Source organism: Chanodichthys erythropterus, chromosome 5, assembly GCF_024489055.1.
Source record: "Chanodichthys erythropterus isolate Z2021 chromosome 5, ASM2448905v1, whole genome shotgun sequence".
Taxonomy (NCBI): Eukaryota; Metazoa; Chordata; class Actinopteri; order Cypriniformes; family Xenocyprididae; genus Chanodichthys; species Chanodichthys erythropterus.
In genome coordinates, this window is record NC_090225.1 from 16,123,473 (window position 1) to 16,138,902 (window position 15,430).

The 15,430-nt window shown below is 35.1% G+C and overlaps 1 protein-coding gene across 1 annotated transcript in view; it reads right to left on the minus strand.

Moving 5' to 3' along the window:
• Window positions 1-884: 884 nt before the first annotated feature.
• The window catches only part of si:dkey-192p21.6 (uncharacterized protein LOC565246 homolog), a 36,159-nt gene continuing 21,613 nt past the window's right edge, over window positions 885-15,430 (minus strand). Inside the window, exons 11-18 of the mRNA XM_067386291.1 lie at window positions 15,245-15,357; window positions 12,818-12,939; window positions 11,533-11,656; window positions 11,002-11,088; window positions 9,739-9,816; window positions 4,180-4,250; window positions 2,662-2,774; window positions 885-2,581 (exon numbers count right to left, since the gene is read on the minus strand). Of these exons, the coding sequence (XP_067242392.1) occupies window positions 2,400-2,581; window positions 2,662-2,774; window positions 4,180-4,250; window positions 9,739-9,816; window positions 11,002-11,088; window positions 11,533-11,656; window positions 12,818-12,939; window positions 15,245-15,357 (890 nt within the window). The 3' untranslated portion in view covers window positions 885-2,399. The remainder of the gene's footprint in view (window positions 2,582-2,661; window positions 2,775-4,179; window positions 4,251-9,738; window positions 9,817-11,001; window positions 11,089-11,532; window positions 11,657-12,817; window positions 12,940-15,244; window positions 15,358-15,430) is intronic.

The following is a 15,430-nucleotide window of genomic DNA, read 5'->3' on the forward strand; positions in this document are numbered from 1 at the left end:
TCACATGTTTCAACTGCTTCAGTAGATCATAAATATCCAGAGCTCTGGTGCAGTAGATTTAAGGTGATACAAAAACTATATATAAACTGTAGATTGCATATATATTTTTGCTTCCAACAGGATCAACACAAGTCTTGTATTGATAAGATAATTTAGCCTGTTATAAACAATTTCTGCAGAAGCTTGTGAACTAAGTAAGAGGTCAGCACAGAGCCATTTCTGAGAACTCTCGGAGATTAAATCTTTGCATCCTGACAGCATCTCTTCTGACCACTTACAGCCAGATTTGGTAATACTCTTCTAACCTCTGATATTATATTACAGTCAATGGCTAATTTCTTAGTGAATTTATTATCAGTGGTTCGTCGCAAGTCTGTTTGAAAGTAACAGAAATTCATAAAATGCAAATAACCAAATTGTTATGCATAGTTAAGATAAGAAACTAAATACACTGTGAAACCCAATAATACTCAAAACTTTTGTGGACACCTATTACCTCAAAACATTTAATGTAAACCAACTCATTTTTTTCAGAGATTACGTTAGTAGAACTTAATTTAATTTTGTACAACACAAAGTAATTTTGTTAATTACAATTTAATTGAAATATTGAATAAACAAGCTCATCATTTTTATGGTTAAGTGCTAGCATTCGCTAATGTAACTATCAAAGGGCCTATGACTATATGCTTGCATGAATTGTTAATCAATATGCAGTATTTATAGCCTTGAAGTTTTTCAGCCATGCACTACTCTTCACCAGGTATCAGAAACATCTTTAAATAGCAAAATAACAGAGCATTAAACAATGACACATCTCCCCCTAAATTAATCTTGAGCAAAAACACACAAAATAACAATTAATTTCAACATTTATTCTCCTTACACAGTCTGATGCAGAGCATGAACTAGAAATCTGCTGCAACTCAGTCAGTTAAGTTCCACTTACTGATATCAGATTTTGAGTTCACATAACTTTTTTCTATTAAGTACAATGAACTTTCAGTAGTATTTGAGTGAAATGAACTAATTTCATTTAATCAGTAAAACTGTTCAGTTTCACAATTTTTTTAAAATTTTTTTTTTACATTTTTACATACATTAAAAGGACACTCACTATATCTTTTGCTGTTGACATCAAGGGTCGTACGTCCAATCAAAAATTATTTATGTACAAATTTATCTGTAATTTGATAGGAGTTCACCAAATTACACAGATGACCTCATACTCAAACACCATGAACAAAATTTATAAGTTCTAAAAAATGAAAAAAAAAAAAAAAAATCTAATAATAAATGTTAGATTTTAAGATCTACAAAGTTAAATTTGGGAAATATCTGCACTAATAAAAAAATAAAAATAAAAAAAGTATCTGCTTAGCAACAGAAGGGTATGCTTGGCAAAGACGGGGACTGAATCAATCATTAAGGAAACAAGTGTCTTCTGAGTATGGGACACTGCTCAAATTAATAGGTGTCTGGGACACCAGGTTATGATCTTTAAGGTACAGTTAAAGATCATAAGATCATACTCCAAAATAAATATTTATCATCATTTAATCACCCTCATGTTGTTCCAAACCTGTTTTTTGGGAAATTTCTACCACAGGGTCTTATAAACAAATCTCGGGTCAGGATCTTTATGCAAAACCAGTGGGGAACCATTCCTGCAGAGCATGAAAAAATGTGCGCTTGTGACTTTATTTGACCTCATGAATACGACTTGACAGAAAACATCAGTTTTTTTGCGTTACATGATAATTTCCGTATGTGCATGAGATCTGCTGGTGTAATTTCCCTGATTTTGCATTAGTGAGAGCATGAAAAGTGCTGGCCCCAGAAACACTCCTCAGTGAGCCGTCCAGCTTGACCCCTATTAAAGGGCTGTCAGTTGAAGAGCAGATGGTACCCACTCTCTGTCTCACAGCAGCGAGGGGGGGGTGGCCATGGCAACCGATATATAATGGCTACCCCTCAAGTGGCAGAATCACTTGTTCTAATTTGTTAAGTACCACTTCAGCGAATTTGATTTAATCACTACGTTCAGGTCTTAACACTACTGACATCAAATAAAACATTGCAGGTGTCCATGGAAGACAGTAAATCTGATCCCTTGGTCTTAGTTCTTATGCCTATTAACTAATTGAACACAGGAATACACCAAATTCAGCTTTACAGACATGAAAAGAGACACTCATCACTACTCGAATATAAAAATATATCCAAGATGGTCCTGTTTAATGTACATCAAATAGTACCATGTACTAAATATGTAAACATTATATTGTACTTATTTAATAATTTAATTGAATAATTTAATAATTAAGACTTTATTTTATCCTCTAACTTAAACTAAAGAGAAATAAATGGACGTTTATGAGACAAAAACCCCAGCAGCATCAGATTTTAAGAAAGAATTTTTTGCGGTACAGCAGGTAGGCAATGAAGACCCAAAGTGCGGTACCCCACATGTTCTGGAAAAGCTGCTCCCAATGACTGTCCTGGAAACGCATCTCCCAGCTGAACGGAAAGTAAAAGCCCAGCAGAGAATGGCCAACATAGACAAATATAGAGTTCATCCCTGTAAAAAAAATGCACAGTAAGCTTTTCTGGATTGGACTGGCTTATAAAATGATGCTTTAAACAAGTGAATTCTCGTACCAGGATAAATGAAAGGTTGGCCGCCCCACCATTCCTTAACATCCACAACAAAATACATCACGCCCAGCAGCAAAAAGGACAAGCAGCCCATGCAGGTCACAAATGACAGGGACCTGAAGACAGACAGAAAATCTGTGTTGTATGATCAGATAAGACAGATATGTGCAGACACATATCTTTAAGTCCACAAATAAGCTCTGAAAGATATGCATAAAGGACCAGAAGTGCATTGCGCTATTGAAAAACTTTGCCAAACTTTTCCTGTAACAACGAGAACTGGGGACTGAATAATGGATGGACACATAGTAGTTTCTGTGCTTAGAGTAAGCCAATAAGAAACATAAGCATCCAAAGTGAAGCCTTGGCACCTGCTCAGTACAACCATGTCAATAAGTCATGTGCCTCTCTGTGTTCCTAAGTGCCAGGATGCTCAATGGAATTTTATCTAATGTAAAATGGCTGCATCCCAGAGCATCGTTTATGTCAGCTGAAGTCGGGCCAAAAAAGACTCTTGGCTAGGAGTTAATTACTTTTAGGGATGAAGACGGACATACTCAGGGGCTCAATAAGCTGGCATGATGAACTGCCTATAAAAATTTAAGCAGGTATATGCCTGTACTCAAACAGGTACAGTAAAGCATGGTCTCAGAGACATACAGCAAAGGCAAGATGAGGACAAATTAAATGTAAAAACCATAACGTAAGTCTCATATGCAAAAAATAATCAGTATTTTTACCTGGTTTACTAGATGAAACATCATTTGAACAGTTTTATTGTTAACTAAAACTATTAAAATATGTTTTCATTAATTGAAATAAAGGTGAAATTAAATATAATTATAAAATAAATGTATTTAAAATGTAAAAAAAAAAAAAGAGACAAAAATAAAATGAGTGTAGTATTACAATTACTAAAACTGAAATAAAAAGAAATGAAAATATATATTAAAATAATATTAATAAATAAATAAATACTATAATGTATATAAATAACACTAAAAATATATTTTTTTTTAAACATTTTTTTCAACAGCAACAGTTTTTGCTTTAAGCTTAAACCTCACAAGTTCTTTCTTTTTTTTGCATACACTGTAAAATAGATCAACAATGGTATGAATGTGTTTTGAACATTTCTGTTACATGTCATTATTTATTCTGAGGTGTTAGATGACAAATTATTTAATGTGCACCGGTCTGAAGATGTAGGGCTGACCTCATCCTACTCAATTTCACAACAGGCGGATGAGATAAGCCAGAGTTTGGCAAGATATATGGTTGGGAAAATAAAACTGCTCACTCTTTCTTGGCTGTAAAGAAGAGTGATCTAGTTGGGCAGTGGATGTATCACCCGCCGCGTCTCACTCCTGTGCCAGTGGGGGTGATTATTTACAGGACGCTCCATCGTTAGAGGTAAGTAAACGCGTGTTTTAGCAGCCTCTGATTTGTGCCTGCTGGAGTCTCATCTCTTCTTTTGTGGATGGAGAAGCGGCTGGATTTAGAGGGTCAGGAAGCACTTACCAAAGGTTTTTATTGACAGGTATAAATCCTTCGTCTCTTGTGCACTTAGAAAGGATGGCTGCAGAAATTCCCTGAGGATCAGAATAAAACAGATTTCAAATCAATGCAGACCTGTAAAGCAAGCATTATCAGACAACTCAAAAGCAGCACCGCCATGAAGAATCAAGCAGATTAGCTGAGGCTTCTGAGAGGTGAAGCCCCTCAAACTAACACGCAAAACATAGATCCATCTCCTCATGCCTTATGCAAAACTCTTCTCAAAAGTCTTCTCGAATTTTACATTTTTACATGCCAACATTTTTTAAGATTGCTTTATATTCCCAGTTTTGTCCCTTAAAGGCATCTGAAAAAGTAAATGACTTTCCTCAAATATTTTGTCTTGTTTTCCAAATATCTAAACATTCTTAAAGGTATAGTTCATCCAAAAATGAAAATTATCCCATGATTTACTCACCCTCAAGCCATATGATTATCTTCTTTCAGATGAACACAATCTGAGATATATTTAAAAATATTCTTAGTCCTCCTAAGTTTGTAATGGTTGTGAATGGGGGGCCACGTTTTGAAGCCAAAAATAGTGCATCCATCCAAAAAAAAAAAAAAAAAAAACGTAATCCATATGACTCCAGGGTTAATAAAGGTCTCCTGAAGCGAAGCAATGCGTTTTTGTAAGAAAAATATCCATATTCAAAACTTTATAAATTCAAATAACTAGCTTCCGGCGGACGACCGTATGCAGAATGTGCAAGTCGATTTGTGGCAGAAGAGTATCCTTTGACCTGACGCACAACGCAATAACGAACACGGAGGCGCCGAGGATAGAGCAAAACAAATCACCGGTCATGGATTATAAATCTAAAATGCTAATTTTTAAAGAGAAAATGTTGGACGATTTCGATATAAGAGAGAAAGGTGCTTAAAATTGTTGCACAGCCCTATTTGTTTGAACCGCGAGTAGCGTCTAAGCTTACAATACATCCTGCGTCATACATCGTCCTCATACATTCTGGTCGTCCGCCGGAAGCTAGTTATTTGAATTTATAAAGTTTTATAATATGGATATTTTTCTTACAAAAACACATCGCTTCGCTTCAGAAGTCCTTTATTAACCCCTTGGAGTCGTATGGATTACTTTTTTTTTTATTTATATATATAGATGGATGCATTATTTTTGGCTTCAAAATGCGGCTCCCCATTCAAACCCTTATAAACCTTGGAGGACTAAGGATATTTTTAAATATATCTCTGATTGTGTTCATCTGAAAGAAGATAGTCATATAGGATGGCTTGAGGGTGAGAAAATCATGAGATAATTTTCATTTTTGGATGAACTATCCCTTTAAATCAAGATACATTAACTTTAAAAGCAAAATTACATCAGGATATCAGGTCTTGTTTTCTGAAGAAAAAGATCAAAATTCAGTGACTTTACACTTAAAACAAGAAGAAATAAAAAACTGCCAAAGATGGTAAGAAAAACTTGTTTTCCTTTTAAAATAAGATTTTTCTTATGGGCAGATATTTGTTTCATGTTTTAAGCAAAAAGTAAATTCATTTTGATGAATTTGATTTTTTTTACTTAATATCTTAAGTAATTTTGCTTCTCAAGGAGAAGATATCTTGTTTAGATATTTCTAATTGAAAACAAGACAAAAATTTCATTAATTTATTTTTGCAGTGAAAGTATAGTTAAAACAGGCTAATTTAAAGAAAATCTTGTGCTTTTGTGAGGATAGACAGTTGAGAATCCAAACCTGCTTGTTAGGAGGATATCCATCATTTGTATAGATGACAGAATCAATGGTGTGGAAATGGCCTGGCTGGCTCTAGATTGAGTCTCCAGGCTATGCAGGCAGGATGTGGGACAATCATTGCTATGTGGGACAATCGCTCAATTTCAATCTCAAACTACAGAGTTGTGATCGTTGAACTTTAATTAAATCAGGGGCCTTGTTTACTGGGACGCCAAAGCACAAGCAGCTTCAAATCATCCCACAATCTGACAAAAGGTTTCATGCAAACTGCGAGAAGACAACCCCTCTCCCCTAGACGCGCACCGTTTTATGACTGATGTGGTGGGAGGTAATTTTTGTTTAACCAGGATAACGTGTGTGAAGAGCACATTAACAGCACAAGAGGCTGTTCGAGATGTGCTGCTTAAAACATTCTCAGACCTCAGCGCTCTCCAGAGATGTCAATGATAATTGATTGTTTGCTTGTGTTATGAGATGTGCAGTGTTTATCGTGAAGCATGAAGCCTGTAACGGTCTTGTTGGTCGCCTGAATCCTTAGTTATATGCTCTGTGGTCCAATCCACAATCTATATTTTTACTGACATCAGAGTAGGGATGAAGCATTGGGAAAATGTTGAGAGGAAAGGAATAAAACATGTAAACAGATATTTTACAGTTTATAAAAATAAGGAATCTTTCCCAGCAGCTAACTTTGCTATTCTATCTTCGAAAACAAAATCTGAATAAAAAAAGAAAAATAGATTTGAATATTATGCCAATGCTATATTATACACAAACCATCTTTGTGTTGCACAATCAGAGGCTGAGGCAGTGTGTGAATAGCGGTGGCATAATTTTTTGCCTTTGGCTAGTTTATTTTATCATGCTGCGCCTCTAGGTAAAGTGAAATAGATCTCTGTTCATTTATTTCAGCACCTCGAGCAGTGGCCCCATAATGCTGGCCAATATGATTCAACATACAGCTATAATGGCCCGATTTGTCATAGGGCTTGGGAATAATGAAATTTAAAATACTGGGATCAGGCATCTGCGTACTGTGGATCTGGGTTCACAACAAGCACACTCTGACAAGATACGTTACTATGATAAGAAGGGATGTGTGATTAGGGGACATACTAAATAAATATATGAAAAAGAATATCCTTCAAATATAATATGCAAATGAAAGTACAAAGACAAAATAAATAATAACTATATATATATATATATATATATATATGTTTTGTTACAAAGACTACATGCAGTATGTACTACATAGTACATAAATGTATATGTAAATGTATACTGTATATAAAGCAAATTTTTCAAATCAAAATGATTGTTTTCAAACAGGTTTCCCAAACACTCCCCCTGTCTCTCATTTGTCAGATTAACAGATAGCCCCGCTCCCAATTCACACCATTGGATGAGCCAGTGTTGCTGTTGGGCAAGTCAAACAAACAGAGAAATGCTTTGAAAGTGCCAAAGTGTTCATACTTTTCTGGAAAGTCAACCTACAAATGGCTTACTTATAGTTGTCTCTACATATTAAACTTGGATAAGCACTTTAACATCAAAATAATTACATACCTTAAGTTAAAAACATTTACGTAGTAATATATTATATATATATATATATATATATATATATATATATAAAGTAGTATATATGAGCAAATATTGCATGGCTGAAAAGACCACTCAGCCAATCAGGTTCGAGAACCAGAAAGAACTGTTGTGTGTGTGTGTGTGTGTGTGTGTGTGTGTGTGTATATATATATATATATATATATATATATATATATATATATATAGGCAAAAGAGAGAGTAAGAAAATTGTCAGGACATTTTGTCAGCTTTCTAGAGGAGCTGAGGGTAACAGTGGACTCATATAAATGGGCCATCTTCAAATATTTAGTCCTTAGTAAGTAAAAACAAATGACATGCAAGCTTTGATAACCTGCAACATTCTTGCTCATATTAATAATAAGCCAATGGCAAGCACAGGAATTGCTGAGAAATGCAGATCATTTGCCCCTGTCATCCACAGCTTTATGTCTTGAGTTTGCCAGACAAAACCCTTCCATCAGCACCTGTTGTCTCTAGAGAGGGCATTCCAGCAGCTCTGCCTCCAGAAGTCCAAAACAAAACACTACAGCAAGGTCTTTCATGGAAAAGAATCCTGCAAACTCCCTTTTTGTGTAGATCCTCTGATCAACATATGCTGCGTTGTGCAGAAACATGATTCTCCCTTAATAACCTTGAATAAATGGCTACACAATTCGCTTTAGATTAAACACACCATATAACTCGAGCTTGCTTAACTTGTCATGCTCATTAAAACTAGAAAAATTCAGAGTGGAAATGCAGATAGGGTAAATTTACCCCACATGGTGCAATCAAAAAGCTTTCTACAAGGGAAGGGCAGCAGTAAGTGAACTGTGCTGCTTTCTTTGCCCCTTAAAAACATTTCTAGTAGCACATGGCTATTTCCCCAGAGACGGGGGTTTAAACATCCTCATGCACTTCCCACCCAGCCCAGCTTCTGCTCCTTTTGTCTGTGGGACCACCCAAATGGAACACTTAACCCGCAAATCTGCCGACCTTTCCCTATCGTCATCTCAATCTAAGATCTAATCACCAATTTTTTGTTTCATCAGTGCAATTCTCAGCGCCAACATAGCAGAGGTCAGAGTTTAGTTTAACTCATGTTCTGCTGAGATTGACTTTACATGTTTGGGATCCCAGAGACAATGCTGATGTGTAAAAATAATTAATTTCAAAATTACATAATTTTCCCTGAGACCCCAAACATCATACATAAACCATTCAAAATTTGGGGTCAGTAACATTATTATTTTTTTTTTTAAGAAATTAACACTTTTATTCAAAAAGGATGTATTTTAAATGATTGACAATAAAGACATTTATAACATTACACAAAATTCCTATTGCAAATAAATGCTGTTCTTTTGAACTTTCTATTCATCAGAGAATCTTGACATCATGGTACATATTATAATTTATTAAAAATAAAATTTATAATTATAAGAAATGTTTCTTAAGCACAAAATCAGCATATTAGAATGGTTTCTGAAGGATCATGTGACGACTGAAGTAATGATGCTGAAAATTCAGCTTTGCCATTACAGGAATAAATTACATTTCAACATATATTAAAAATCAGTTATTTAAAATTGTAATATTATTTCACAATATTACTGTTTTTAAGATATTGTTTATTCAAATAAATGCAGCCTTGGTGAGCATTAGAGAGTTCTTTCAAAAACATAAAAAACATACTAACCCCAAATTTTGAACGGCAGTGTACAGAAACAATTTTCATGCAGGAACCCTAAAGTGTGTTATCAAATAATTTTTTGAATATAATAATTTCTCATAATATTAGAAAAAGTCATTAAGTATAAGCATAATTCTTAATATGTTTTTAAAGTTATTAAACATGGCATAAAACAGGTTTTAAAACAAATAACACTTTTTTTTCCTGTCATGAATGTTGAACCAAAGAACCAGTGGAAATTAATATGCAATAATAGCTGTAAAATTCCAGATACAAAAAAACACACCAGACATCCGTGAGCCGAACAAGCCATCCGGTTAAGTCCCGAGAGGGGTGTGATAACAATCTCTGCCTTGGAATTCATTCAGTGCATATATACACATATCATATGACGTCCACCTATTTCATAAATTGTCTACAACTACAAGCAATATAACACTTACAGAGAGGGCTTTGCTGCATTGCACAGTTATTGTTGTTGAAATCTGCTTTTTTAATTTCTCATGTAAGTGTGTGTGCACGTACCAGGATGAGGCCCCAAATCAGGAATCGTGCCAGGATACCTTTATTCATTTTACGAAAAAACAGAAGAATCTTTCCAGCCTGTGAAGACAAAAACAACGATTATTTCCAGTGTTAGACTACTTAATACTTAAACATAAGCTTTTTTTGTATTGCAAAAATATGTGTATTAGGCTTGTACTTCAGGCCAAATAGGTCATAATCCTCTAAGCAAACTAAAATAATTAATAGCAAATAGATTGCCGGACAATAATGCTTATCATACGTCATACTACTGATATCATGTTCGAACAAAGAGAGAGGATGTGAGCAGTGGTTGTGGCCCTGAAAAAGAGCTCAAGTTTCAACGCTCCCTGCGCAGCCATGCACGGCTGTGAAGTTGGCCGCGCTCACTGATTAATTCGGTGATGACGAATGAGCCTCAGCCGAGGACACTGGAGCGGACGGACACAGACGGAGAGGCCGACACCTGCCGTGTTCTCAAAGACATGTTGATTGACGGGCTTGGCGCTAACTGTTTTTTGCCTCCGCCCACAGGGATTTCAGCAATGCAACTGAGTTTGCATGGCTAGTTCTCACCGGTCACCGGGGCACTGTCATCATCAAAGGGTGAGAAACTTTTCTGACCTTTGCCAGAGACGCACACATCTGTCCACAACAGCGAGGACCACTGAGACAGAACAGCTGTTTGTCTAAGAGTGCTGCCAGCAAATCCAGTTCAATATTATAGATTTGTCATTGTTAGTTGAACTAAAAGTAAAATTCATCAATGAGTCAAGAAGAGAACATGCTGAACAAGTCAATGATCTATAGTCTGTCAAATACACGGTTTGGATAAATCACAGGTCGGGCTTTGGATTAGGTTTGGGTTTTCTCTCCCATTTGTCACTGGATCACTTGGTGCATGTCCTACAATAAGTGAATTTATTTTACTTTATTTTATTTAATTGTTTGTAAAATTTTGTACTTATACAGTTAGATCTGATCCTTGAATTTGATTGTACAGCATTCCAAGAGTGTTCCTATTTTTGTTTGTATTACTCCAATTGTCTGTGTTTGCGTCATTCTAGAAAAGCTGTTAGATTGCATTTGGAACTACTTTTGTTGAACTATTTAGCACAATTAAACAAAATAACTGTCCACATTGTACCAAAAATGTAAATTACTCAATATTAACTTCTTGTTTATAGAATTTATTCTTGTTTATAGCAATATCACAATTGCTCATTTGAAATTGCTGAAATACTATTCTATATATTCAATTACCTGCATGCCAAAGAATCCCATGACTATGGAATTAATTGTACCCAGAACACCCTCTGGGTCAAAGGGCTCTGTTGTATGATACAAGACCTAAAACAGAGAAAGTTGTGAAGGAAGTCAAAACAGTACATGAGAACAGAATGTATACATATTACACTTATTGTAATTCATACAATAATAATATAATTGCCATTTTAATCATTATAACTAGCTGTACTTCCACTTAAACAAGTAAACAATTAGCTGGTCATTATCACAAAATAACCCCAGTGTGAAACCTTCTACATTACTACTCATTAAGTATGTCAATAAATGGACATATTGATTTGTGAAAACCATGGTGTGATAAAAGAGACACAAAACTATCACAGTATAGAAGATTGGTTGCAAGGCAATGGTCAAATATACATTTTTAGATCTAATTATACACAATTATTTTCCACATAAACCCAACTGGCCAATCACAATCAAGTATTAAGAATCAGATATGCAATGCATTGAACTAGTTAAAGATGATCAGTACATGATTCTCACCTTGCATGTTGGATACCAGAAGATATTGTCTCCAAATAACAACCGGTCTATATACGCGGCTGCTCCTCCTGTGCAATTGGGGTATAAACCATCATCTCCAATACCACCAGCTCCTAAATACCCACTGGCAGAAGAAACACAATGTAAAATACACTACTGTTCAAAAGTTTGGTGTTTGGGGATATTTTAATGTTTTTGAAAGTCTGCTCACCAAGGCTGCATTTATTTGATCAGAAATACAGTATATATATAAAAAAAACATTTTATATATATAAGTCTTTACTGTTATGTTTGATCAGTATAATGTCTGCTGAATAACAGTATTCATTTCTTTAAAAAAAAATTTTTTATATGATTAGTATATGATTTCCTTGCCATCAAATGAATATACAACAGAAAAGTAAAATAATATATCATTTAATTTATTGTTATAGTACTGTTCATAGCACATATATTGCTCCAAAAAAGCTCAAAAGACAAAAAACAGCAGAAGGTGACAGGGCGATGTTTATTTTCCATGTCTTCGGTTTAATTATTTATATGGAAGTGTGTTTGGAGGAAGCAAAATTTGAATGCTGCATTGTGCTGCAACACAAAGACAATGTTTGTAAGGTCAAAATGTTTTTTTATTCAGGCGGAATTACCGGTGCTCTGCTGCATGTGATCGTCAATGTCATGCAGGGTCAGACACACTGAAAAAAATCTTCAAGGAGAGGAGAAGGAGGACATAAATGGAAGGTTGAGGGGATACAGGGAGAAAAACTGAGAGAGGCAGAGAAAGGATGATGAATCCTTTCTCTCTGCCTCCTTTTAGTGCACATGACAGACTGAGATTGGCTAATTATCCCCTCTGAAGCGGCCGCCAAACACTCATAAATCACAGATCTCATAAGAGCCGCACAACACGGGCTTGTACGGCATGAACCCTTGTGCATTCAAAGACTCACAAACACAACAGCACACAAATGACCATATTGCGATGCATATATATGCGCATTTGTGATGTTAATGTCCAACATTACCAGCGTCCCAAATATATTCTCAACGGCGCACTTGTTTAATAATGCTAACATATATGTCACCCAAGGAATTACCTTGATGTATGAATGACATTATTATTAAAGGGATGAATTGCAGTTAATTCAAGCTTGACAGACACATTACATATTAATTACTGAATGCACAGGATTTATATTCTATATTACTGTGTTTGTATTGTTCAATGTGATAGTTAATCTTCATCACAAATGTGTATGGTCAAAGCCTGACGCTTATATGAACTCACGTGGGGCAGTTTGGAACTGGTAGTAAGAAAGTGAGACACAGCCACATGGTCTCCAGCAACACAATGATGAGCCACTCAGGCCAGTATAAAACCATATCCTGAATGGGGTTCCACCAGTTATGCTGAGAGGAACATGCAGAAAACATACAGGGTTAGAAATCATCTGTATTAGAAGTCTTGCATGTATATGTTATATAACTATATATAACTATATATACATACAGTGGGTATTCAAAGTATTCAGACCCCCTTAAATTTTTCACTCTTTGTTATATTGCAGCCATTTGCTAAAATCATTTAAGTTCATTTTTTCCTCATTAATGTACACACAGAACCCCATATTGACAGAAAAACACAGAATTGTTGACATTTTTGCAGATTTATTAAAAAGGAAAAACTGAAATATCACATGGTCCTAAGTATTCAGACCCTTTGCTCAGTATTTAGTAGAAGCACCCTTTTGATCTAATACAGCCATGAGTCTTTCGGGAAAAGATGCAACAAGTTTTTCACACCTGGATTTGGGGATCCTCTGCCATTCCTCCTTGCAGATCCTCTCCAGTTCTGTCAGGTTGGATGGTAAACACTGGTGGACAGACATTTTTAGGTCTCTCCAGAGATGCTCATTTGTTTTTAAGTCAGGGCTCTGGCTGGGCCATTCAAGAACAGTCACAGAGTTGTTGTGAAGCCACTCCTTCATTATTTTAGCTGTGTGCTTAGGGTCATTGTCCTTCGGCCCAGTCTGAGGTCCATCATGCTTCACTGTTGGGACTGTATTGGACAGGTGATGAGCAGTGCCTGGTTTTCTCCACACATACCGCTTAGAATTAAGGCCAAAATGTTCTGTCTTGGTCTTATCAGACCAGAGAATCTTATTTCTCACCATCTTGGAGTCCTTCAGGTGTTTTTTTAGGAAGGGTTCTGGTCGTCCCAAACGTCTTACATTTAAGGATTATGGAGGCCACTGTGCTCTTAGGAACCTTAAGTGCAGCAAAAAAAATGTTGTAACCTTGGCCAGATCTGTGCCTTGCCACAATTCTGTCTCTGAGCTCTTCACGCAGTTCGTTTGACCTCATGATTCTCATTTGCTCTGACATGCACTGTGAGCTGTAAGGTCTTATATAGTCAGGTGTGTGGCTTTCCTAATCAAGTCCAATCAGTATAATCAAACACAGCTGGACTCAAATGAAGGTGTAGAACCATCTCAAGGACGATCAGAAGAAATGGACAGCAGTTAAATATATGAGTGTCACAGCAAAGAGTCTGAATACTTAGGACCATGTGATATTTCAGTTTTTCTTTTTTAATAAATATGCAAAAATTTCAACAATTCTGTGTTTTTCTGAAGTTTTGTCTGCTCACCAAAGGTGCATTTACTTAATTAAAAATACAGTAAAAACAGTAATATTGTGAAATATTATTACAATTTAAAATGACTGTTTTCTATTTGAAAATATTTTAAAACGTAATTTATTCTTGTGTTGGCAAAGCTGAATTTTCAGCATTGTTAATCCAGTCTTCAGTGTCACATGATCCTTCAGAAATCATTCTAATATGTCAATTTGCTGCTCAAGAAACATTTATTGTTTACAATTGTACAAAATATTTGTGTAAAATATTTTTTTTTTCAGGATTCTCTGATGAATAGAAAGTTCAAAAGAAGTGTTTATTTGAAATCTAATCTTTTGTAACATTATAAATGTCTTTACTGTCACTTTTGATTGATTTAATGCATCCTTGCTGAATAAAAGTGTTAATTTCTTTCATTTTTTTCCCAAAAAATAAAAATTCTTACTGACCCCAAACTTTTGAACGGTAGTGTAAAATGTTACAAAAGCTTTGTATTTCAGATAAATGCTGTTCTTTTGAACTTTCTATTCATCAAGGTATCCTGAAAAAAAAGTACACAACTGTTTTCAACATTGATAATAATAACAAATATTTCTTGAGGAACTAATCATCATATTAGAATGATTTCTGAAGGATCATGTGACACTGAAGACTGGAGTAATGATGCTGAAAATTCAGCTTTGCCAACACGAGAATAAATTACTTTGTAAAATATATTCAAACAGAAAACAAATATTTTTTCACAATATTACTGTTTTTACTGTATTTTTAATTAAATAAATTAAGTCTTGGAGAGCAGACAAAACTTCTTTTAAAAACATTAAAAATCTTACCAATCCCAAACTTTTGAGCGGTAGTGTGTATATATATATATATATATATTTATATATATATATATATATATATATATATATATTTATATATATATATATATATATATATATATAAAAAATCACATGACAACACATTGACTTCATTTTACTGTAACCTCTGGCAATTAATCATTATTTCAGAACAAGTGCCTTCCTGAACAGATGTCTGATCTGAGAGAAATGTGAGCCATAGTGTTTAACCCACCTCCCTCAAGGGGATCTCTCTGTGGGGAGAGAAAGTCTGCATCACTGCCAGGACAAAATAGGTGAAACCCAAACGCTGGAGCACTCCGGGTATCCGTAGCCAGGACCAGGATACTAACACATTTATGCACACACACAAATATAAACATACAAGATTACTATTACAGACTATTGATGGAAAAACACA